The 27,929-nt window shown below is 32.8% G+C and overlaps 1 protein-coding gene across 5 annotated transcripts in view; it reads right to left on the bottom strand.

The window, feature by feature from the left end:
* Positions 1-1,332: 1,332 nt before the first annotated feature.
* The window catches only part of LOC118189578 (delta-sarcoglycan-like), a 181,871-nt gene continuing 155,274 nt past the window's right edge, over positions 1,333-27,929 (bottom strand). For all 5 annotated transcript variants that reach the window (XM_085822131.1, XM_085822127.1, XM_085822129.1 and 2 more), the window contains 2 exons: positions 8,686-8,809; positions 1,333-3,729 (listed from right to left, as the gene is read on the bottom strand). In XM_085822131.1, the coding sequence (XP_085678257.1) occupies positions 3,508-3,729; positions 8,686-8,809 (346 nt within the window). In that variant the 3' untranslated portion in view covers positions 1,333-3,507. The remainder of the gene's footprint in view (positions 3,730-8,685; positions 8,810-27,929) is intronic.

The following is a 27,929-nucleotide window of genomic DNA, read 5'->3' as shown; positions in this document are numbered from 1 at the left end:
CCAAAATCATTAAAAAAGATATAAAAAATTTCAATTTTAATGCCTTGTTGGTTGCCGAAGACATCGCTTCTTTCTTTTGATGTGATAAGTAAAGAGAAGGGTACTGAATGTGTAATTCAAATGTGAAATTAAACAAAGATATTTATGTAAAGTCTATCATCAAAGCATTCTTTTTCAAAATTAGCTCTAGTTATTATAACAACTAATCAACCAACAATTTCTCTTGATATTTATTCATTTTTGATTATATATACGTATGTAACTTAACAGTTTATTTCGAAATTGAGTCTAAGTTTAACTTTTATTTTTTCGTTTAAAAAAAACTGAGATCACACAGAAAACTATTGTTACGGATTATATATTTAATTTGCTATTTTTAGTAGCGTTATAATTAAATTGTTTTATTTTCCCGTGGAATGCAGTGCGTGACGAGTTTTAAGAGAAAACTACGCCGAAAAAGTAAAAATACAGGAGTACGCGCATTTAAAATTTAATAAATAGATGTCTCTTAATTGTACTCTTTTGCTTTCCAGAAAGTTCGAGAAAATACCAGAATGATCTCGTGCATGAGTAAAAAGCTTATAAAAGCCGGAGGAAAACATCTCAGTTTAGTTGTTTACTAAGCTTTTGTTGTTGATTGTAGCGAATTCGTGGTGAGATCGGATTAGTTTTCTCTGTACTTTGGATTGCGTTCTATTTAACGTTTTACTAGTTTAAAATATAGCTACTATGTGATATTCTGATACTGTACGGATATCTGTGAGGAAAAATTTCAGCATTTTGTTTTATTTCTTGTGTTAAGAATAAATCTTATTAACCTTTCATCAGACTTGTGCATTCAATCTATTACGAACCCGTACGCACGCAACACTATTATTGTCATAAGAAGCCTAATATAAAAATAACTGAAAATTCTTCATTTTAATTGTAAAAAATAACGTAAGTCACAATTAATCATTGACATAAAATCAAGAACAATAAAGTGAAATAAGCAAAAAATCACTCCTTTGATTTTAGATTCATCTAAATAATTTTTTGCAAGTTTGGAAATATCCAGCCGTTACGATATAAGCTTTTTACAAAATATTTCACTGCTTATGGCTTGAGTTAATCAATAATTCTATTTTTCCATATTAGTTTCTTAACTGAAAATTTTTACGAGTTTTGTTCGAATGTATGAAAATATGTATTTTTAATATTACTGCCAGTAATTTTTTTATTTCACAAATTGAAATATTTTTTTATTCTTATAAATCATGTTATTAAAATACTTTCTTATTTATTTTGTATTTTGAGTTAAAAACTGTTTGTGAATAAAAAGAGAGCTATAACTACACAAAATTCATCTTTTATTTACAAATAAATTTAATATGTATACAACCGTAATACTAAACAATCAGACTTTCACATTCATGAAGAACTTATCCTGCTATCACATGGAAAATATCACTCCTTTACTTTACACAATAATCAACAACTTCTTTAACATGTAGTTTTATCTTGACATGTTTGCTTAATCTAGAAATCAGCGTGGTCTATATTTATAATTCTGATCACATATTAGTTTCACTGTAAACCGCTATTCAGCAAATTTGCTCTTCATACCAAGCGTGTTTACAAAACACATACTTCGCTTTTATTTAAACATAGTATTATTTTAGAATATTGAGTTCACAGCATTATTTTATCATTAATATGATAAAATAAATGACAGTAGTTAAAATACGTTAATGTTGAATCAATGTCAACCCTTGCCTTCAGCGAATGATTCTTATCATCTTGCAAATGCAATCCACAGTCCATGAAAATTTATGCCCATTACCGGATTTACGTATAAGCTGAACAAGCTTATAGCTTAGGGCTCCCCCACCCGAAATATTGTAACATATCCCATATAAAAAAAATTGACTGATATCCCTTATAAAGGACCCCATATCTCGACTGCTTAGGATCTCGTCAAATCTAAATACGGTCCTGTGCACATAGTTTATTAAACAAACGTAGTTTGTTGAATAAAGAACTTTATTGAACAAGCATACCTAAAAACGTAGTTTGCTGAATAAGCAAATATTTACTAAAACGCTTTTTATTTGTTACTGACCTTAAGATCATATTATTACATTTTTGGAAAAAGTAGGAAGGACTGTGATATAAACTGATTGGATTTCCTGCTCTAATAGAAAGAAAAATTTTCTTGAAGTCATTATTTATTATCCTCAATTCGATTCACAAAAGCCCCAAGCAAAAAATTATCAGGATAATTAAAATTTTATAAACATTTAAAATGTGTCTCATAATATGACTGTGGTTCTAATAAGGTACATCGGATCTCTGATTATAATTACAGTTAAAATTACAGTCTTTCGTGGCGATAAGTAAACAGTATTTCTGAGAAAATAAATAAATATCGATATTAAAAGTCCGTTTTTTAAAGGTGATGCTTTCATAGAAGACTGAAGTTGCCGTGAGTGGTCTTCTTAAAGATCACTAAAGTATTTTAAAACAAAAGAAAGAAAACTGACTGTACAGAAGTTTTTAGGAACAAAAATTTGAAGATCCCACCTACCAAACATAAACAGATTTATGGTTGAGTTTCAACAATCTATTTGCCTGACCACATTCATGTGAATTTTGATTGTTCAAAGAAATGTTCGAAGAACATATTTATGGAACGAAATTACATAATGTTGACAACATGCGTGAAAGAATTAAAGCTGTCATATATATTATGTCATCAGGCAATGCATCCATACTCTATAGGCTACATGAGGGAGGCTTCAAAAATGCGTGAACAGTGATGCCAAGTGAAAGCATGTGAAAAAAAAAACATCATTTAAATTTTTTCAGCAATATTCAGTGAAAGAAATAAACTTAGATGATAAGATATACACTTTCTGTTTCCTTTATAATGTTATCAATTTTAATCAGTCTATATTATACTGGTCATTCTAGAAGTTCACAATTTGCCGTTATTATGTAGAAAGGGCAAAGATAAAAATATTGCCAACTACTGAAAATTCATGTACATGTTTTGCATAAGTAAAAAATAAGGATTAATTTTGAGGCTTTAACCGCCGTGCGGATGAAAAAGGTCTTTAAATTAATTAACATAGCTTCCTCGATATATATTATTTAGAAAATTAATTTCCTCCGATATCTTTAGCTGAAGCTCATTATTTCATATAAATGATATGCTGAATTAAATTATTTTTAAATAGCTCATGTAAAGTAAAAGAGTTTGAAACAAATATTGAAGTTGACAGACTATACCCCTCCCGAGAAAAAAGAAACGAAACCCTCGTATGTGGATGACAGGTGTCCACAGAAATTTTCCCGTTGTGTCCTACCCATATTAAGCTTTCTTCTTAGCACTTTGTTCCCTCAACACACGAGGATCTTATTTTGCACTAAGACTTCCAGCAAATCTTATGCTGCTCTTTTCTTACCAAATGTTACGCTCATATAATTGAATAATAAAATAGTTTCCATCTTTGCAGTAACACAGTTTCAGGACAAGGTGCAACGTGATTCGTGTAATTTATGGTAATCTCCTCTATCAGAACCTTTGCAGACTGAGTCATGAATTTGGCAGTAGCCTTCTCTATGCGCCAAGAACAGGCGACCGTTGTCACACATGCACACTTGATAAACTACTTGGAAGTTTTTTTCCTTCGTTTGACGAGACAATTTCAGGTTCTTCATTTCTAATCGTGTGCTGTCTATGACTACCTAAAAAACAAAATAAAGAAACAAGTTGATATTCTTGTTCCAGAGAATTACAGAATAATAGTTTCTATTTGAAATTCAATGTTTGTTTTCATGTGCATAACTAAATATCTAATACCTTAAAAGTATTATTAATAAAATAAAAATTTGCTAAATAATACAAAACATTCATTTAAATTTTAATCCTAAATTATCATTTCAGTATAAGTTATAAAAGGTGCATTGAAATCCAGAGGAAGTACATTTTTGATGAGAACAATAGACAAATAAAATCTTTATGTGATTTATTATATTTATTATATTTGTGATGAAGTCCCAAACCTCTGTATGCCGTGGTACATAATAATATATAATACTAGAAATAACTTTCAATAATTATTTTAATGGGGCAAATGTTAGTAATATTATTACTTAGATAAATTATAAATTACAGCAGTTGACTATACTGTTAATTAATGATTTACTCGAATAAAATACCCCTCCTTTTGCTACGTTTTCATTTCCTTGTACGAAATAAAGGAAATTTTGTAATCACGAAAAATTCCGGGTACCATATTTCAACGAAAATTTCCATTTTGATGGCTATCGAATGCAATTTAACGGTGTTTTTGCGTGACATCTATACGCAAAGACAGAATAAAGAACTCTTTTCCCCCCAAACGAATTAAAAAACTGATTTACGTAAAATAGATTCAAAAGAGATTTTTTTCGTGGCGCCCGTACGTATGTATGTATGTATGTACGTATGTATTTCTCATAATTCAAAAACGAAGAGCCTCAGAACGTTGAAAATTTGTATGTGGGATTGCTATGACACTTAGCTGTACAGCTCCCTTTTTCGTTGCAATCGGCCGCACCACACACACACACACAAAAAAAAAAAAAAAAAAAAAAAAGTAATTATAAATTTCTTACTATATATAATTTAAAGTAAAGTAGAAAGAACAAACGATTATATACATATATATACACATATATTTATATAGATACATATTATTACATATTTTTTAGACATATATTATATATATATATCCCCTCTGTTACTCGGCTCAGTGAGTTCAGTTTCTTTACTCTTATGTACTTGTAAACTGTGCATTTTTTGCTTTAAAATGATTGAATTATGTTTTCCTTATTTTCGGATTCAATTTTTTATGCCTTTAGTTAACGTGCATGTTATAGTTGTAGAATTATCAACAATTTAAAAGTGTGGCCAAGCCTAATTTTTGTTTAACGTAACAGCCATATTTGTTTATATATGAATCTTAGCAGAATAGTGGATTTGTTGCCAAGCTAGAGAAACTAAGGTTCGCGACGACAAAGTAATGTCTTCTTATAATATTGCGAATTAAATTATGTTAATCCATTCTGAAATTATCATTTAAGTTATTAAATTATCACATATATTGACTCAGAGTCCACAACAAATAAAGTCAGTTTCTACTGCTCCAGTGTCTTTTTGCCAAAAGTAAAATTTGCCAAAAGTGAGACCAAAAGTGAAATTTCAGTTTTGTGCATCGAAAAAGCTGTCTTGATGCCCGCTGGCCGAATTGCTTGTTTTTTGCATAAAAACTGTAATTTTAATTGTAAAAGTTTTTTAAAAAAATTTTTAACTACATTTGGTGTTTTATTTTTTTTCTATATCTTAAAATTTTTAATGAAGATATTTTGTGTTTTTATTATTTTTCCCTTGCCGCGATGGGATATCTGAATTAATTGAATGAGAAATACATCTCTAATGAAATGCGAAGATGTAAGTTTTTCATATTAGGAGAAAAGACTATCACCCCAACCCTCTGTTTCGAACAGGGCAGAATGTTTACGTGTAGCGCATGCGAATTGGGTAAGCAGCGCTGAATCGTCTGTGGAAAACTGTTTATTTTTTATTTGTTTAGTTTCTTTTATACATCCTTTTAGATTTATTATAGTATTTGAATAGAACATGTGGCAGCGATTAGATAATTCTTCAAATGATATAATTTTTGCGCAATTCTGAGTTATAAAATGAATGAGATCTAACGCTGTTAATGGATGAGATGAATGAAATGAATGAGATGTAACCGAGCGCCAGAGTATCGCTATGGTAAATAAATAAAGGGAATTTTAAAAAGCTGATTTATTCTATTATGGTTTATGAAGTATCGGAGAAGTAGATTTAATTCAATTTAATAAGTTTAAATGAAATGCAAGAAAAAATGTGTATAATTTAATATTCCGTACAAGGAAATAATGTGGTGTACACATCAGATTTTTTTGTTCTTAAAATGTAATATCGTATTATAAACGAGTATTTTGAAATGAAATCGCGAATTTAGAAAAAGGAGTTTAGTTATCATACTACATCGTGTAATTACGTTGATTAAATACTCAGTAAAATACTCAAGTCATTATCGCATACATAAACTGGATAACCACCAGTTACTCTTAACCCTTTATTCACTGCACTATCCACGGCCGTACCCGAAACAAGTACGTAGCAATATATCACTGATGTTTCCTAATTTTTCTTTCTTATATCATGATAAGATTGTACATAATTAAGTACTTATCCTTCATCCTAATCAGGTCGAATGAATTCTAATCGAAACCATACTCTAATAAGATATTCACTTACATTTTTACTTCATAAAATTGACCCTAAAATCTAAGGGGGTCTTTTATTCGAGGCAGTTAATACACTCTATCAGTTAATAAAACTATTAAAAGCAAAATAAAAGTATAAATACCAAGAAGGTTAATTTATTTTATATCGCTCAGTTTATTTCATTGTTGAAATTTAAAAAAATAAATTAAAATTTTTATATCATGTTGAATGGCCACAATCTAGGAACAAGTTATTTATTAAATAAAAAACATTGTTTCATGCGGAATAGAAGCACTCTAGAGACTAGTTATTTGTTATGTTACGTAAAAGATAAATCATAGATTTTTAAGTCTTCTGTCATGGCAAGATTTGCAGGTTTTATGGCTTATAAATGCTACTTGTAGCATAACATAACGTAAAGTTATATGATGTAACAACCCAATAAATTTAACACATTCTGTTGCTTGGACTCTGTTTACATAAGATACTATCTGAGGCATTCAATTCAACTCCAGTGGTTCGGTATTATAATCCGATAACTCTACAGTATAAAATATGAGTATGTTAAGTAAATATAAGTTGAATGCATTTCATAATCAGAAATATTCAGTAGCTTAAGTATAAAACTGGCAAATTAAACAAGAATTAGAAATTTTTGAACTGTATGCGTCGAATATTGCTAAATGGTATACTAACTGAAAATCAGACAAATACTTAATGTTTATTAAAATAAAGGTTATGTTAGCTCTTGCCATCGGATAAATCCACATTTTTTCTGTGTACAAAATTGCATAAAAAAGTAAAGAAATTTACGACCAGCGATGGCAAACCATCTATAAGGTATTTCTCCCGCCTTCTTAGCAAGCCTTCGTGGTTTAGTGGTCTGCATGCTCAGCGCGTAATTGAGAAGTCCGTGGTTCGATTCCTGGCGAAGGCGTTGCTAATTTTTCATCTCTCCGGCTTCGAAATAACATAATGTCTCTACACATCTAAACACCGTGTTTTAAAAATTAAAAAGAAGCCTAATTCATTTTTGCTACGATGTTTCGAAAAAGGACACTTTACGTTGCAAATGCTCAAACCCATTTTATCACAGAAGACCCGATTAAGAAAATATAGGATCCTAGGCACAGCGGTTTTTCATCTTCTTTCCTTGTTTGTATAGGAAAAGAGGGTTGGGAGATACAAACGATGATTTTAAGGTGTGCTAAAATTTCAAGCCGCTAAACCTGGGCCTTATGGGCGTAGGTAGTAATCAGGTCCTAGAAATATCGGTGAAACATATTTATTCATCTAATTTGCGTTCAGTGCAGATTTATATATTAAACCTTAAATATCTTCGCAATGATATAAACCACCATCTGCAGAAAGCAGGGAGATTTGATGCATCTTTTAATGTCTCTCCTTTATTACGAAGTTCCTGTGATTTGTATTTTCCTTTTTAATCGTCTAAGATGTCAAAAGAATCCTCGTGTAATCCAAAAACTCTTATTTCAAAACGCTAATAAGGAAATCGAATTTGTGAAGCAAGTGTTTGTGGCATAATCTCTTGATACCATTTTTTAAAATTTGTTTTCAAGAATGGCTTGAAAACATCGCAAATATTAATTCTCTGAATGGCACGGCTTTTTGGATCTGCTCATGAAGAACTGTATTTAAATAGAATGTGTTAGTTAAATTTGTATAATTGCTTATTTTAGTGCCGGTTTTCATAAATTCTTTCTATTAACATGATATTTACATCTTTAAAAAGAGAAAGAAAAAGATAGAAAGCAAAATATTTTAAATTATAAGCTAATATAAATCAAGTGACAAAAAGTCTCAAGACCAGTAAAAACTGTCATACCACTCATGAAGTTTTATTCTTCCCCTCAGTGCAGTAAATCAGGAATTAAATGATAATCGTGCAATGGTCTGGAGGCCCAGAACATCATCCGGCATCAGGCATTCAGAGGTGACAGCAATATGATGTGGATTAGAATATTAATGGGAAATCGCACTCAGATGCACATTTCTAAAGAAGGTTCTGTGACAGCGTGTGTTCAACATTTTCATCTGTGGCTTGTATATAAACAGCTCTGTTTCGGTTCCCATTATCAAGGTCATTTCTAGGATTTTTCGATGAACATGAAGCATTAATTTTACTACGCACATATGAGATATTAATCTCACCGTGACGGTTTGTTGATTTAAATTAATTTTGTACTATTCCATTTGGGAAAGCGGACATTAGTAGAAGTAAACCCGGAGACTTAAAGCATATGTCAAAGCTTACGATGGAGTTCTATTCCATATTTCGAATTTTTTTAGTTTTTATTTAATGCTTGCTACATTGCACAGAATAAGAGTTTAAAATAGATTTTGCATAAACATCTTACCTTTCCATGTGTCGACTTGAGGCTCATATCTCGGAGACCAGTGACAAAGATTCCACCTGCTGGAGAGTCCACGTGAAGCTCGCATTCGCTGCGGACCTTTACCTTTTTTAAAACTGATTCTAATCTGGAATGAAAATAAATTATTCTTAATTAGATGTTGTAGAGTCATTAGGCTATTTTGAAGCGGGAGATGGGAAAAATGTGCAGTGGCCTCTCCGGGACTCGAACCTGGACCTCTCGAATACGTGCCGAATGAACTACCGTTACGCCACTAAGGTATACTGAAAAGAGGGAAAAATACTTCATGTACTTCCCCTTTTAAAGAGCGACAAGGGGTTATGGGACCCAGTCACCATCCTGGTGGTGACGAATTATTGTCCACCACCTTTTAGTGCGGGCGCCATTTGTAAAGTCTTTAAGTTATTTTGAAGCAGAAGAAGTAACAAATGTGCAATGCCAGCTCCAGGACTCTATCTTGGACTTCTCGAATACGCGCCGAGTGTGCTACCGTTAAACAGAGGCATACTGGGAGAAGAAAGACAATACTTTATAACGTACTTGACGATGATTTGATCGATTTGATAACGTGACTTGATGAAGATAAAGTATTAATGTCACTTAGATGACATTATCATATGAAATTTTTGGAGATTTGTATTTAAGATTATCCAGCCTGAACTTCAAGAGCAGAAAGTTCTGTTTTCGGATCGAAGCAACAGGTTAACAGGCGTCAGACAAAAGCAGAATTTGTAGCAAGATAACTCTTTCTAACAACGTTGCGTACTACTGGAATGTGTCTCGCTCTAAATGAAAGCGGTTGATTAAAAAAGCAGTTATATAACTGAAAGAGGTAACTTCAATGAGAAGTCCTTTGGAAATCGAATCCTTCTGTTAAAATTTCGAAACCGTGTATTTAAGAATTGAAATGGGATAGCTCATTAGATGGAACGACTTAAGTATGAGACCGGGGTAGTTGAATAAGTGAAAATGTCTGTCCGCAAAGAATGAAACTCAACCAGCTTACAGTAACAACCATCTGTTCTGATCTTTATGACCGGATTGCTGTAGCTCATCACAATCTACGAATTTCAGTACGCATTACCCCTTGCTAATGCCTTGGTAAACTGCTACCATTTTACTTTTGAACTTGTTAATAATGTATATAACAGAATGCCCTTTCAACTGCCGAAGATGTTGGAAGAAGGATATACGCTTTGCCGTCTACTATCCAAACATTCATATTTGTGAAAAAATTGATTTATTAAAAATCTGGTAATAAACATAAAATTATAAAGCCAAACTTTGATAAATAATGCAAATGGGGCTGTGAAAAGTTTTGTTCGGACTGAAGAAACGAATGATGGTGAAGCCTCAACGCAAGATCTGTCACTTAAGAGATTAGAAAGGGAAATGAAACTTATCGGTGTAATTTTGACCCCATCCATTACCCTGTCACTTTATATATTAAATATGAGTTGCTTTATATGTTGAACAAACTGCAAATGCCTTCGCTTACACGCCAAAGGATTCAATAAATTAAATATAAGATTTTATCATTCCGCATAACGGCGTTAAACCTGGGTAAAGGTACCTGGGTGCTTGGACATAGTGCCCTACACCTACATCTTATGAAACCTGAAAAATTTATGAAAAAAACTGTCAAAAATAACTTTAAAGAGATAAGAAATTTTTTTAATGTAAGTTCTTATGAGCCACTGAGCCACAGATTTATCTTACGTTTCTAGGCAGACACATTTACATTTAAAATGCTTTACGGTAACCAATAATTCTGATACTAGTGACTAATGTTTATCTTACTTAATCGGATATAAATACGCAGCCAAGCTTTTTTCAGAACATAGAATTTATAAAATTCTGAACAAGCATTTTCGAATGCCAGATTTAATTGCTTAAAATATTGGAGACTCCAGAAAAAAAGAATGTTCCGTAAATTCAATGTCGAGGAGGAATTTTATCAATCATTTACACTCTGTTGAAGTGGGAAAGAAGTTTCTTAGTTTAGTCATTTTCAAAGCACTTCATGTGAGTTTATGAAATATTTATAATATTTTATTTATTCTTCCAATTAAAGGAAAATTTAATTATTTATTTAAAATTTTAATGTTATGGAGCACCATATTTTGCGTATTTTGAGAGTTCCAAGTAGTCATTGATTTAGGAAATATGATTATGCCTATGTTTCATTGTTTTCCTAAGAAAAGTGTTACCAAGGAATAGGATAAATGGAAAATGACTAATTAAGGAATTAAAGAAGCATGATACTCACACGTCCAATGTGATGTCCAGGTTTCCTTTCGAGCGGAACAAAGCCTGAAGTGCAGATTTAATTAATATTCCAACAATAAAAAGCATAAGGGAATAAAGATATCATTGATCATGGGGTGTTATTTTTGCTCTTAAAGGAAACGTACGGAATACGTAGTACATAAAAGGCAGCACCTTAACATAATATTATAAAGGAATTTTGAGGGAAATATTTCCAAAAACATCAGAGGCCGTGTTACGATAAAGAATTAGTAAATACAAATGTTCATAGGTAATGGAATATGTAAGACATAATAGATTTCAATCAGTCTGAAAATCTAAAATTACAGAATATTTCAGAAGCTATGAAATTTGAAAAAGTAATAAACGGATGATATTTTTGTAATAGAAGTCTAAAATTCAATGATATAGAAAACGAAACAGTTTCTAGAACAAATTAAAATCAGTATTCTGTAAGTAAGTTATATAATTTACGAAAGAGTTTACAGTCGTTAAACGTGACAAATGCCAGTTCCATAAGTTTATAATATCTTTCTAATAGTAATAATAATTCTATGATAAGTTTTAAGTGAAGCTGTGGGATCTAAATTATGTCTTTCATGTAAGATTTACATTCATGGTATTCTCCCAGAATTTTGAAGAATATTTAGTCTTTTAAAATAGTATTTGAAATATGTGAAGAATCAAACATGAATTAAAACATTCAAAGTGCCGCTTTGCTGAAGAAAATATGAATTTTCTAGGATATAATGTTTGAGCAATTAAAATGCTTAAAATTTACAACCTACTAAAATATTAATGAATTACAAGGTTTTCTTGGAAGTGTTAATGTGCATCATAAATTTAGTATAAATTATGCAAAATAAAAGCCTCTCTAATAAATTTAGTTAAAAAATATACTCCATATAAATGGACGATTGAATGTTAATCAGGCTTTCAAAATTTAAAGGATACTTTAGTTTACAAACTCATTTTAACGCTACTTAACCTAAGCATCTCAAGAAGCTGTTGTTGTAGGTTTAAAACAAGAGCACCCAGATTCTAATTTACACCCTATAGTACTTTGTTAAACGTCCTGTAAGTATAGTATGAAAAAATAATAAATGATTTGATTTTTAAATGATAATCAAAGACCTGCAGTCTTTTTCTATTGTTGAAGACATAAGTTTCAGAGACATTCTAAATTGTTTTGAAACCGGCTACAAAATACCTTGAAGGTACACATTGAATAATATTTTCCTGGCAGCTATATGTCTAGAAGTCCAAAACAGATGAAAAGAAGAACTGCAGAGTGCAAATTTTATATCAATTACTACCGAAGGTTGGACTTCGTGAGCAAAGGCTTCATATCAGGCCGTTACTGCTCATTATATATTAAACTGGGAACTGAAGTCTGCACTGTTGGGTTCTTTCGAGTGTTATAAGCAAAACAAAGAAAACTATATAAAAATAAATCATGTGCCTTGCTATTCCATTGAGATACACAAAATAAAATATGTTGTTGTTGCTGCTAATGCTCACTTGTCTGACCTATAGTCAGCCCGAGCCCAAGAAATACTCCGTGGCAAGGAGCGCAAGTTTGCGCCTGTTGTTAGCATTAGCCTTAAGTACTAACTTACAGGTGAAGGGTCCGAGAGTCTCCCACCCCTCTTTCCCTAACACCAATCTTTCGAGAGGACTTTCGGCTCGCAGCATATTTAGAGTGCCCCCATCCCTCCCGGACACGTCCATGCCTTTTCCGGGATTCGAATCCGGGCCAATCGGCATCGCAGTCAGCGACGCTAACCACTATACTGGTTGGGCGGCCAAAATAAAATATTTGTCTGCGCAACAGAAAACGCAGCAAATATGAAAGCATTTCCACAGAAGAGCGGTGGCAACAAGAAAACTTGCTGCAATGCAGAAGGAATTGAAGCCTGGTCGAAATCCTTTGAAATTAAATTGAATTATTCAGTTATGGCAAAGCACACGAGGGCTATCTGCCTAAAGGGAGGGATGCCTTTCTTGGAGGACTTTCTAAGGGAAACTGGCTCGTATACACGTTACACATGGGGAAAACCACGAAAACGCCCATGCAGCCAGCCCGATCACGGGATTCGAACCTCAGACCAAACTACCAGTGTTCAGCGTCTTTACCGCTCGGCCGCTGGTGGGCCCTTTGAAATTAAAAATGGACTTAGTGACTAGATGGAACAGCACGTTGGATATGTTGGAAAGACTGAGTATCCTTCAGGAGCTTCTAGAAGCGGCCTTTGGATTCCTGCATAATCCGATTGAAAAATCTACCAGAAAGTGACTAGCAAGCTATTCCATATGTAATCAAAATTTTAAAGCCATTTAAGCAGCTAACTGAAGTAATGTCCTTTTAAAACAACGTCATTGTTTCAGTGGTTATAGTTGTCACTGAAAGCATAGTTATTTACACTTTAAGTACAAATATTATTACAGAAATAGGAAACCCCTATCCAAAAAAATAAGAGAATTCAAATCTATATTAAAAAACATTGTTAGCCCAAGTAGCACAAGACGTTGCAAACTGGTCTGAGAAGTTGCAAAGTGGTCGTGGTAACGTTTACGACGTCTTTACAACGTAGCGAAGACGAAAAATATTTTCTGTTGCATTTTGGCAATTTGTCGACGTCGCTAAAACGTCATGATATGACCGCTTTTAGACGTGGTCGTTTTAGCATCTTTTTCATAGTTCATCAGCGTTACTTTTAGAATGAAAAGAGAATAAATCAGCCCCTTCAAGAACCTGAAGTCCGCATAAGATTTAGTTTGCAATGTTTCATTACTGTATTTCATCTAAATATAAATATACAGTAACTTAAATTTTCAGGCTTGGCCGAGAAATACAAGTATTTATCGGTTATCGCTACCTCAGTGCCACCCGAAAAACGTTTTTGAAAAGCCAGGCCAAATACTGAGAAACGTCACTCCTTTCAATCAAAACGAATGGAAAATGTTTTATTTTTAAATATGAACTACAGATTCCTTCTTTAAAAATAATATTAAATTCTTTTTCCTCAGATGTTTTATTTAATTATTTTTGTAATTTTCAAAAACATATTTAATGCAATTTCATAGTTTTTAAAATGTTTATTGTTTTTCCTAGTTTTCTTAATTTTTTATATCTACGAATAATTTTCCTAATGTTGCCGTGTATTGTTTTTAACAGACTCATTGTTATGACCGACCCAAACGAACGTAATGTAGTATATACTTTTTATGTATCAGATTATAATCATTATGATCTATTTACCAATAGTTAACATAAATAGATCTGAATATAAATAACAAGAAAAGAATATTTCAAACTAGAAAAGAATATTTCAAAGCACAGTAGTGAACAAAATTTGTATAATACATGCACTAAACATATGCAAAGTGTGAATGAAGTCATATGCGACGCGACTTAGTATGAAACGATGCTTCTTAGCAGTACTCGATTGTACCGAAAGTACCGAGTAATGATGTGATAGTAACGAGTGCTGGTTGTCTTAATAACGAATGCATACAGTAAACAATTTCTTGTTAATTTTACTGCACGAATAACTAGATTAAAATGTTAATTAAATTCGTATCAAGGTAATATCACACGGATAAAATTGTTTTACGGAAGAATATAATACTACATCGCATTCTGTAACAAAATTCCAACTATATTAAATAATTTACGGAAAGTTACCATATGTTCCATTAATCGAAAATCAAAATCTTTATTCACCAATTGAAGAAGCTAGAAAAATTGCATAGAAAATGTCTGAAGATTGTCGTAATGTAAACAAAAAAGATATGACAGCCATTTTAAAGCAAATAATTTAAACCTGATGATTTAATAATGTATGAGCAGTTTCAATATCCTAACATCAGAAAAATTTCTTCTACTTTTTCAGGCCCCTACAAAGTTTTAAAACAATATTCTGAGGTTACTCCTCAAATAGATGAACCAAATTCTCTAACTAAAAAGAATTCAAAGATTATGTGTTCTACTATCTGTGCATTATCAGACCTTTTAATCTAACAAACGAATATAAATAAGCTGTTAGAAATAGCAAAACACATGTTTTTACTAAAAATGAATTAATTGTTATTTTCCAAAATTACTCGTTAAAACTGTTTTATAAACCTTTTAAAAATATTTGTAACACAGATCTAACTTTGTAACCCGGTAAAATCTCTAAACGTAACTGTGACAATGTATTTTCGAATTTGATTCTCTCTTAACCTAGTTCTTTTCCTACCTTTACCTTTTATTCTTCCTAAAGATTTTCCTTTTGAAATTTGTTGTGTACGTTTCCCAAAGCACAGAGATGATGACAGGAAAAACTCTAAACCAATGTTTACAATCTGACCAAATACGATATAAACTGCTCAAAACAATTAAAGGATATTATAAGTTTTATATGAAATCAAGATATAAGAGAAATGTTTTTTGCCGAAAATGGAAGAAGAGAATCAAAAATGCAAATTTTTCTGATTTTCAAGCTGTGGAGCATGCTAATTTTGAGTTCGACGTCAAAAAAGTCGCTTCAGCGGCAGCGAATGAATTTTGACTTTCAACTGAATAAAAGACAATAAAGACAACGATGATCGGCATTCAGTGACTGCTTTGTTTCGATGAGTACGATGTCTCAGCGAAGTCATTTAACCGATTCAGAAGCTTGGAAAGTTGTTGGTAGGTTAGAATGGGGCCAAACTCAAGCCAAAGTAGCGCAAGCCATTGGAGTGTCACAAAGTGTAATTTCCAGGATCTGGAACCGTTTTTTGGAAACTGGAAGTGCAGGCCGAAGACTAGGGCAAGGACCTAGACGGGCAACAACGTCCAATGAAGATCGTTATTTAATGTTAACGGCTCAGAGACACCGAAATATGAATGCTGCTCTTCTCCAACAACACCTTCGCTCGGCTACTGGCACCACGGTTTCAACACAGACTGTCCGAAACCGGCTCCATGGTGTAGGTCTGTATGTTCGCCGACCGATGGTATGTGTTAAACTAACATCAAGGCATCGTCGCGACCGCAGGGAGTGGGCAACAGAGCATGTGAACTGGAGGAGAAATGAATGGAGCAAGCAATGTTCTTTTTTTCTGACGACCCCCGTTTTTCTGTTCATCCTGATAATAGGCGTATTTTCATCTTGAGGGACAGTGGCAGTAGAAATAATCCTGCGTTCGTGCACGAAAGTGTCAGATTTAGCGGTGGGGGTGTGTTGGTGTATGGTGGCATCTCCATTGACGGGCGCACAGACCTCTACATCATTCGAGATGGACCTCTGACTAGTCGCCGATATAGGGATGAGATCCTCAGGCCTATTGTAGTCCCTTACGCTGCAGCAATCGGAGATGACTTCATTTTAATGAACGATAACTGCAGACCACATCGTGCTAACCTGATGCAGGATATCCTTTTCGAGGAAGGAATCGTACGAATGGAATGGCCAGCGTCTTCTCCAGACATGAATCCAATAGAGCATGTTTGGGACACTGTAGGAAGACGAGTTGCTGGACGCCAACCACCCCCACAAACTCTCCAAGAACTGGAAAGAGCTTTTCAGGAAGAGTGGGACAGAATACCCCAACTGGTGATTAATAGCCTCATTGACTCTATGCCTCATAGGTGTTCAATGTTGCTGGCCATCCGTGAAACCATACCCCCTACTGAAAATGATTTCGTTTGAAGAAAACACTTTTTCTTATTCTTTTTTCTCATATGCACAAATTGTGTTTTTTTCCTTTTGTACACAAATGCGCAATAAAATGCATTTTTTTCTGTCAAACATGTGTAATTTATTCTCATATAACCTACTACGTCTGTCGACCATGTATCAATCAGCTAAAAAACTTTCCAGCCACAAGATCCACCTAAAACCGCAACATCCTTTAATTGTTTTGAGCAGTGTACTTAGAAGGTGAATGTTTATCTTCTCTACAATGGCATTGATTCACACTCTGTGTATTACTCCTTGCATCCTTCTACTAGGGGAAGATACAAGCAATGACAACATACTCCCTCTGTTTGCCTAGGTATACTACTAATATTAAAATTATTTTTTTAGGAGAATCAGGTAGGGCTACTAACTGGCTGAGAGCTTTACCATTATATTCCTCTAGCCGTAGTTTAGAAACAGTGAGCAACCACACAGACATACGCAATACGCACATTTAAAGGTTTTCGTATATTATTATTGTTGGCAAATATAAAATTTTTATTCACTAAATTGGTAAAACCTACGTTGAATACAAGTTAATCTTAATTTTATGTGATATTTGAATTTTCGTATTTTTTATATCTGAAGTATGTAATATTGAAGAATATTTAAGACCATATTTTATAATTAATAACTTTGATACATTTATGCAATGCTGAAAGCCAGTTACCTTGAAAAGAAGTTTTTAATTGCTATTGTATTTAAGCTCCCACACCCATCAGCAAGTACTAGTTACGCCGATGCGTTTGTAGAAGATTTACCATTTTGATCAAAGTTTATTTTGTTATTGTAATGTATTTTATTAGTTTTCCATATTTATTATTTTCAAAAGACCATTGTATTGGCAATGTAAATATTGCCTTACAATAAGAATGTGCTGCCCAGTGAAGAGCCGACTGCGATACCAAAGGGCCCGGATTTGAATCCCGGAGAAGGCATGGTTGTAACTCTCCGTCCCTTCGTAGGAGGCGAAGGTGTTCACCTATTACGTGCCTCTAAAATAAAGTGACCACCGCATCTGACCTTAGCAGTGGCTAATGTCTACGACGACTTGCGCCCGCTATTAGGGGAAAAAAGCCAATAAGAATGTGGATTGTTTTGTAATGAGTAAATACACGTTTTTAATATAATTTAATACATTTATACAATGCTAAAAGCCATAATTTAAATTTATATAATGCTAAATATCCAAAAGAAATGGTTTTGTATTGAATACAACGGTTTTAAAAAAGACTTTTAAATGAAAGCCTAAAAATAACATTATGCTATTTAAGCAAGAATTTCAAGAACTGTGAATTTCTACAATTATTTCTTAAAAAATTAGGACAGTCCTTATGATGTTTGGTTAGAAAATCAGAAGAATTTTAAAAAGCTACATTTTGAGAGAAAACGAACTCGCAAACTTTAAATTGGACTCGCAAACTTTAATTTTGCTCATGTATTAAATAATGTTATATTTTTATATCTATTACATTTTGAGTCGGTTTGTACGTTTAATATGTGGCAGAGTTGATGAAAAAAATGACATTTGTGAAAAGTCATTCAATTGTATACATTGTACAGAAATTTTATCTTCATTTACTAACACTCTAATGCTTTTTATTCTATCGCCAAGCCTTTTTCCACTTTGAAGGGGGTATTTGAAATAAAAATATGTGAAACGAACTTCTGATTTTAACTGGTAATAGTCCGTCTTCCTTCGTTTTAATTTGGGTATTTCCCATTTCTGTCGTAATAATAACTGTTAAAAATAGTACCTGTTACTAATATCAATCTAAACTACGTCATTTCAAAACTAATCCGCTTTGTAAGATCTCATGAAACGCGGAAATGCAAATACCTCTTACCCAAGCACTTATCAAAATTTCTACTAAGAAATTAAAAAATTTATGATCGCTTCCCTGTTTTCTTCTGAATACATATTCACTTTCCTGGCTTGCGAGCCTGCTGCTAATACGTTGCGGCTAATTTCTGTTTATCATTCACTGTATGTCTTAAGATGTAAGTTTCCAAAAATTGTGGGTTGCATATTGTGCCCGTAATGGTGTGAATTATGCATCTAAAGATTATGCATCTAAAGAATTGCGTTATACAGTAATAAAATTATGTTGAATCTACCGCTACGTCTGTCATTCCATCTATGCAGAGCGTGTGTGTGTGTATACTACACGGAACATTTATCAGAAATAACGGTATGAACACGAACCATAGGGATATATATGTGATATTTTAAGTGCGTAGACGAAACCGGTACTTTTAATCAGCTTGCAGTAGGGTGGATAATTTGATGCGAAACAGCTTAGAAGTCTGCGTAGTTAGATAGATGGATGCATTAACCAAAAACTTCCAGACATGACCGTTTCAAAACACAATTTTATTCCATGATAATTCGCATCAGATCACTTTTAGTAGGCAAGGCATTTATCCAATCATAGTTAACCTTCCAGCGGGCGCGCCTTCTGCACCAACAAGAAAGGTCGCGCGTATTTCTTAGATACGCTATTATAAAAAATAAATTTCCCAGAGCAAAAATATTAAAATTAGTTTGTAAATAGTAAAATGTTAATAAGTACAATTGAGTTAAACAATATTAACTTTAAATTAAGGAAAATAAAATAAGTATAAAGCAAAAAAACAATATAAAATGGACTAAAGACTTATCAAACTAACTTGAAAGTAAAACAAAATTAAACTGCCAATATTTCAACTGAACTTTTATATTTTTAATCAGTAAGTGAAAAAACACATTAAATATTACATAACAAATCAATTTCATAGTCACTTCATTGCATCGGTGCAGTCTGAACAAATATGTTTACAGTGAAATTACAGTGTTACAGACAAATAAATTTTAAGCAAATCTCACAGCTGAACCTCGTAATTCTAGTATGCTTGTCATTTTGGCAGGGTTTGCATCTATTTTTTCCTGAAGTCATTTCTTCAACGATAGCTAATTCTGCTTTTCGTTTCAACAATTTAAATTTCAGCTCACTTTGAAGAGAGTTAGGGATTCTTCTTTCAACGTTTTCCTTCACAAGAGCATTTGCCAGCTTTCGCAGATATTATCTTCTAAGTAATTTTTCACTATTATTCGTTGAATGAATTATGTAGCTATTGATTGCTGCTATATTCAGCATAGAGAAGAAAACTACAAGAGGCCAACGCCTGGTGTTCCTGGCAACATTGTAGGAAGCACAGAGTTTATCCACTGTATCCACACCACCTTTGGTACGATTGTAAAATGTGATAATCTCAGGCTTTTTTTGGTCTTGGGTGTTTTCATCTATTGCTACGTCATCATGAAGATTTGAAATCAATATGACGTTTTTATAACGTTTGGGTACATAGGAGAGAAGTGTCATATTTTTTCTAAATCCAAAAAGACTCATATTGGGTTCCCGAGTTTTCGTCAGCTTGAACTGATCCGGAATTTGAGGTTTATTGTTTTTCAAAGTACCTACAAATGACAATTTTTTTCATCTATTTCTCGTACTAACTCAAAACTTGAAAACCATTTGTCTGTGGTTACATTTCTTCCAGTGTTATCAATGGGTTCTGTCAACCTTTTTACAACATCTTGTGGTTTATTGCTTACGTAAAGAGACAATCTGGCTGCGCTCCAGCATAAATGCCCATATTGTATGTGTAAAACGTACGAGCGTCTACCATGGCATAAATTTTTATGCCATATTTGTTCGGTTTTTTTGGGGAATGTATTGAATGAAACCACATCTTCCTCAAAATCCTTCTAATTTCTCATCGGTTGTGACATTCTCTCCAAGTGAATAGCACTTCTGGCAATTAGAGACAAACTTTTCAAAAATGTTTCTTATTGAAGCCAGGCGGTCGACTTCTCTTCGTTCTGCTCTTGTGTTTATGTCATCAAACCGTAAAGCTCTTAGTAAAAACAAAAATCTCTTCAAGTTCATTACTACTTTAAATTCCTCCATTCTCCACAGTTCCTCAAGATTCCAGAACTCTGTGACCATGATAAATACCAGCTAAGTAAAGTAAGCCCAAAAGAGCTTATTTCTGCCCATTCGTTTCTCTGCTGTCCCTTATACGAGAATAATTAGACTTCACAGAAGAAATAAACTTATTCGTATCTTCAGCGATGATTTCTATCAAACTATCAGTAAAGAGGCATTTCCATATATCCAAAATATCTATTAGCTATTTAGCTTCACCGATGACTCCAGAAACATGAACACATATGTTACGAAGCGCTCGTTTAGTTTTCTTTTTATGCCATGTCCAAGAATCGATGACTTTCCTGTTTTTCATTTGATGAGCTATATACATTTCGGAAGAATTATCATCATTATTTCCCTCTTCAGAATTGCCCTCTGCACTAATTTCCGATTCTGAATCACCTTTTTCTGAAATTCGCTCTTCTTCACCTGTAATGCTTTCATCTAAAATAATGTTCTCATCGTCATCACTGTCACATAAAAGCATATTTCTTATAATCTCAAGATCCTTGGGATCATTCACGTCGAGCATTTTACTTTTATTCGCCATAACTGAAAAAAAAGAACAAAAATATCATACATGGTCGCGCGTATGTGACGCATACAGTGCTTCTATTTTATCATTAAAAGTATTTATGCACACAAATTATACAAAATCATAAGATTTAGATGTAAAAGAATAAAGATTTTCTATAATAAAAAAGGAAATTAGATATAGCGAAAACTTACTTCAACGGTCGCGCATATTTCTGGAATACAAATAGTAAATCTGCAGACTCGCATTAACCCCTCGAAATCCAGCAGACGACTGAAAGAAGGGCGAACGAAGAGGAGAGAATAGCCAAGAACACGCGATCATAGCGCCTTCTGGTCTACGAAAAGAATTCAAAATTAAAATCTAGTGTATGTCACACATACGCGCGCCCGCTGGAAGGTTAAATACGATAATTTTTATTTACACTGGTTATACGAGGTTAAGTACGAGGTAGGCATAGACAAGGGAAGCAAAGCAGCGTGGAAATGTTGGCATGGCGGAAGCTAGGAAGAGGAATGACGTAGTTGCTTGCGAGTAGTATTTATACTAAGTAGGTGCAAAGTACAGATAATCTATGATTGGTAATTTTGGGTTTTAGTTTCATTTTTCAAGCAACGTTGTGTAACATGGAAAGATATGGAATTTGGGAGAACAGATGAATTTAGGGGGGGGGAACAGGAAGTTTAGAAGAGTTAATGTTGAGTTCATCAATCGTTTCTTAACGTAGCCATCGTATTTTGTTGTATCTTACATATATATATATCTCCCTCTAGTTCGACTTTAAAATTTGAATCCTTACTGATTATTGACCAAAATTAGTAAATATTAATAATTTTATGAATATGGTTAATAAATAAATTAATTCTAATAAACAAAAGTTTTAAATTAATTCTATTTTCAGCTGAACATTAGTAAGGTATCATAAATTAATGCATATGTATATATATATATATATATATATATATATATATACATGAGTGTGTGTGTATATATATTACGTAGAAGAATTATCTTAAATCTATGATATGAAGATGAACTATAGGGATATATATATATATATATCCATCTAGTTCGAATTTAAAATTTGAATCCTTGCTGATTCTTGATCAAAATCAGTAAATACCAACAATTTTATGAATATGTTTAATAACTATATCAATTCTAACAAAATTTTAAAAAATTGTAAATTCATTTTATATTTTCCGCTGAACATAGTAAGGTATCAAGAACTAGTGAGTATGTGAAATGTGATAGTTTATTTACGATAAGAACTATTTACTCTTACTTGTAAATGATACGTAAACTAGCGAAAATTTAGCGAACAAATCAATAAATTGAAATAAACGTACCCATATGGTATTATATACTGTTACGAAATGTACAAGCGCGGTAAGATGGCTTCCCCGCAAAGCAGTTTTAGGGTTGCCATAAAAATGGCAAGGGAGGCACAGTTGCCACATTTGGCGATAAATCGCCCATTTGGCGATATTTGGCGACATACCATGGACGGATGGAGAACCTTCTGGAACGAATTCTTACCAGTTTAGCCCAGAATGTTCTCGAACACAAGCCGAAAGCTATGTAAACCCTGCTGGTCCGCAGTCAGAGAGTGTGTCTCGTTTAGCGAGTCAATCCCTGAGGAGTCGATCGAGTTGACAGCCGGGCAGCGAGTGCCGAGTGGGTCGTCGAGTGCACCGAAGGAGTCTGTTAGTGTAGCGCGGTTAGTGCACCGTCGAGAGAGTTGAGCTCCGGGAACGACTGAACCGACGATTCGAGAGCTGTGCTCTGTGTGTCGTCGAGTGCATCGCGAATTGTAGCGTGGAGAGTCTCGAGAGTACGTGGAGTTCCGAGAAAGACCAAGCATAGTCGGAAGCTGGTGCTTCGCAGTGAAGCTGTCTCCACCGTCATAGCCTGATAACCTGAAGGCTGTTTCGCTGATCGTGTCAGCGTGTTTATAGTAGTTCATCGACGACTGTAAACGTGTTTTGGAGCTGTTCTGACAATATTGGTAAATAAAGTGGGTTTCGATACTTCATAAAGTGCCGTCGTTATTTACTCCAAATCTACACAAACCCCGTACGACCGTGAAGGAAGAAAATAACGCAACAATACGAATGGGTATATGAGGTAAAGACGAACTGCACAAACTCCCGATTTTATGAATTCTAATTTATTTAAATGAAGACTAGCAGAAAATCACAAGTATGTTTACCTACTGCTCACAAAAAATAGAAATTGCAGTGATCGTTGTCTTTCAATAAATTTAAATCATTTAAATAAATTTAATCTACTCTGTTTCAACGAAACAAAAATTAATGAAGAATAATGTAAATGTATAGATGATCACCTAATTAATAATTTGATAATTCTACAAAAAATTTAATAATTCTACAAAATAAAAAACATGGCTGAAAACAAATTAATTTTCTTTGCTGAAATTTTAAATTTTAGATACAATAACAAATAACATATGCTAAATCTTCTTTCTGAAATATGAGGGCTAAATTTGATCTGCGTTCTTTATTCCATTTATCGAAACCACAAACTATAGTTCGAATGTTTAAATGTGAATTTAGAGTAAGGCTATATGCCAACTTTAAACTGGCCGTCATTTAAAAGAGAATCTTTAGAAATTGTATTAAAAAGTGTTATTAGTAATATGTATTATTTTCTGAACAGATAATAGTCTGTTATGATGTCAATGATTAATAAATTAAATATCTGTGTTTAGCTTAATGTGATTCACGATAAACATAAAAATATGGAGCTAAAAATTAATCACAATTATTTTTTTATAAATAATAAAAAAAGATTTATGAATATTTTTCTAACCATTGCATCAAAGAATTAAGTGTTTGGTCTAATTATTTTAATTTATTTTTTCTTGAGATCAAAGATTAAATATTTTCATTGAAAACTGAAAGATATCGAAAATAATAAATTATCATAATCTTAAACGGGATATTTCGAATTCTCAGTATGACGACTTCCAACTATTCCTGTTTATATTGTTATTCTAAGAAGGTGGTTGTCTTAGAGAACTAACGATCAATATGCATATTAGTTAAGGTTCTTACAAATACATTTTTAGAGGTTGTTTGTAAGGAGTGGTTGCCACAAGAGGTTCGACTGTATTAATAATTCGCAAAATATGTAATATTAAAAAAATATTTTTTTTACAGCACCCTAAACATGTAATGCAAAAAATATATATCATTGTAATGCACGAATAGAAAACATAAATGTATGTTAAATATTCTAATAGCAATCAAATAAATGTCAATAATCTTTTTAAAATTATAATAGAAAGAAAATTTAAGCAGTGTATGCCATCAATAAATTAAGCATTATATGTCATTACTAAATTCACTTAATTCTTTATTTCTTCCCGATAAAAATTGTTCACCTCTGCTTTGGGAATGAAGAACGAACATTATAAGAGTTAGTAGTTCTCAGCTCAGGAAAACAAGACATTTTTCTTTATAACTGAGCCAGAAAATAGCCAGAGAAATTTGGCGAAACACATTTATTTTTGTAAGCATTTAGCGAAGAAAGACTAAAATCCTTTTATGGCAGGTATTTCAAAAGCTATTTGAATTTGATATTCTGAAAGTTTTTGCTCATATGCATATTCGATGTTGAAATCGAGAATTTAGGTTGTTATTATTATGCAACATTATGATCATAAAATGGGAAATCAGATGCATGAAAAAAAGAAGTTCTGTAATACTCAGGTAAATAAAGTAATATTATCTCTTTAACGGGCAATGTACCATTCTGATGTTTTGTGTCCGATGGAGATCCATACATCCGTATATCGGTTTTTTTTCCACGTAACTTCTTGGATAACATACTATTGATATAAGCTCAGCGGACATGATAAGTAGCGCCATCTTCCGTCCGTTTCGCGAACTTTTTATTCTCCTAGTCTTTTGTGCAGTGAGCTTGATTCCTCATACGCTACAAGTCTAGATTTCGCTTTGAAGTTGTTGTGCTTTTTCTCCCCGCTCTCCCCCTCTTCACATTCTCCTCCTTCAATGTCGTCCCGTTTCAATGTTGGCATAGCTCTCCAGAAAAACTTTTTCGGCTGCCAATATTGTAGAAAGACGGTCTCCCCCTTTTTCTCTTTTATTTTTTAGCTTCTCTTTTAGGTAAAGTACAAGAGAACTCCCCGGGGTATATGTGATGAGGAGATATTCTGAAGTACGGCGTCGAGGAAAGGAAATATAAAAGTAAAGGGGAGAGGGGGATGAGATACTGGAAGGAGAAAAGGAAACCGTCACGGAAGCGGACTTCCCCGAAGGTGGGAGGAAACGGTGAAAAAGTCTTCTCTGGACGGACGTTCTCAGAGGAAAAAGGGGCCATTTCGAAATTATACTTTCATGCTGACGTAGGCCGTTTCTGTTAACGTTGCAAACAAAATATAAATCTAGAAATCCTATAATGGACTATATTTCAACATCGTTCATATTTTGCTAACAGAGGAAAAGGATCTGAGAAGTTTCTTTTGGAAGAAAATGGTCTTTAAACTAAGGATGGAGCATTCGAATTCTCATATCCCACAAAACTTGATAGAGATTCTGGATATGAAAACTCGAATCTTTCGAATCCTAATTGAAGCAACATTAACATTAAATAGTTTAATTCAAAGCTTTGGTAGGATTATTTTATTTGGCTTCCAGTAGTCCAATTTCCTGAACAAAAGAACGCGATTACCTTGGTTTTATTGGATCTGGATTAACAGAATCACCTCGTGGCAGACGGAAGGGTGACACTCTTAATTTTCTTTTGAACTATATTCTCAGCTCTGTTTTCAATAAACACAGATTAAAAGGAAACCTTTTAATTATTATGTAAACTTTTTCTTTCTTATCATCCTTTATTTCTTTTCTTTCTTATTATTCTTTATTTCTTATTATTCTTGGTATTCTTATGTGAATGCGTTCTAGAGATTCGAGAACTTTTCAAGATTTGGATTTTAGGAAATTTAGGATTTATCTAATTCTATACAAAACCCATCGGTTGATTAGTGACTTTATGAGCTCTTCCTAAAGGGAATTTTTATTTTTTAGTAAAAATAGGGAGGGGAGCAGGATCAGTTTGTTAAGTCACAATGGAAGTAATATTTTCTAGAAATTTAAAATTATTTGGGCTATCATTTTTCTTTAAAAAAATGTACATCTGTCTTTGCATTTACGTAGGAAAAACACTTTTTAAAATTACGCTGTTTTATTGAAAGGCACTGAAACTATCATTATGATCTTGATTACCATAATGATAAAAATTAAACTAAAAATAAAATCATACGGTTTTCAATTACGAATTATTTTGAAATTTCCAGAAATATTAGAAATGATAGTATACAAATGTCATGCAAAGGAATAATTACATTGAATTTACCGAAAGGTTTCTTTAATAATTCTGATTTAAAATAAACAATTACGAGGAACACGCGATTTTATATGTAGTTACACTATACGATTTTTCAATACTTTAAAGTGCGAAATCCTATACATCTGTAAAGATAATCAGACGACTTACTGTCCCATCCACATTCTAACTGCAAATATCCCAACTACAAAGTGAAGGTTTAAAATATAAACCATTTGTTAATGTCATTTATTTATTACGTAGTAACATGATGGTTACACAAACTCGATTAAATTAAATTGAATGTGAAATAGAAATCAGCGCGCTTTAATCTGGTTGGGCCACTTTATTCGAGAAGCAAAAGCGGTTTGCCGACGCTTAAGCCAATAAATGAAATTTAATCAACAGGAAAGCGAAAGAAATTGACCTTCAGCTTACGCTACCAAAAACTCTTTTTCTAAGCTCAGGAATTTGCGATTATTAGTACTCTTAACTAATTTCATTGAGTTCATGAATGTGTAATTGAAAGTATAGCCTAACTAATAAGATGACTCGGTTAAGTAATACAAAATCCTTACATCATATATCAAGAATCCTACGATAGCTGAAATTAAATGCATTAGATGGCATTGAAAATTTCCGCTAATCTTCACTTAGAAGATTTCATTTTCTATAACAATGTAACGATCAAGATCTACGTTGGCAAGTCTAATATTTAAAAAAGGATTTGGAAAAAAATTCTATACTCATTAAACAAAATATCTATATCGAATTTTGAAAAAACATTTTTTGAAGCATTGGGTTTTTATTGCAAATACATATATGTGAGAAATTTCAATTAACATTAATATGGGCAATATTTAAATTATTTGTTGCCACTATAATTTTTTTTCCAACAAATGGTCTCATCTGTATGAACAAATGGTTTCTTGTATATTTGTCTCTTTCTATACATACAAACATATCTCTTCTCACGATAAATTAAATTGAATTTAGATTAATAGTTTTTGCCTGGAACTTGGCATTTTCATATGTTTTTCTAATATATATATATTCTTTTTTTCAAAAACTTTCTCTGATGTTTCACTAGAGTTGCAAAATTTTTTTAATATAATAAAATCCAATAATACTTGAATTTAAATTAAGTTTTTAGTATAATGAAATACAATAACACACAGGGCAGGAAAAGGGGTCATCGAGCTTTTTTAACTACATCATATGAAACCAAATTAAATTCGTGCACTTCTTATGTTTTCTGGGAAATTATTATTATTATAATCATTAATATTTTAAATTATGTCCAGGATTATTAATTCATATATTAATAACTGTACAATTAAAAAAATTCATAATTATACGATTAAAAAATTT

The sequence above is a fragment of the Stegodyphus dumicola genome, chromosome 8, assembly GCF_044657685.1.
Source record: "Stegodyphus dumicola isolate Sdum_Otavi_A_Nest chromosome 8, ASM4465768v1".
NCBI lineage: Eukaryota > Metazoa > Arthropoda > Arachnida > Araneae > Eresidae > Stegodyphus > Stegodyphus dumicola.
The sequence above is the reverse complement of the archived record's forward strand: the minus strand, read 5'-3'. Positions and strand labels throughout refer to the sequence as shown.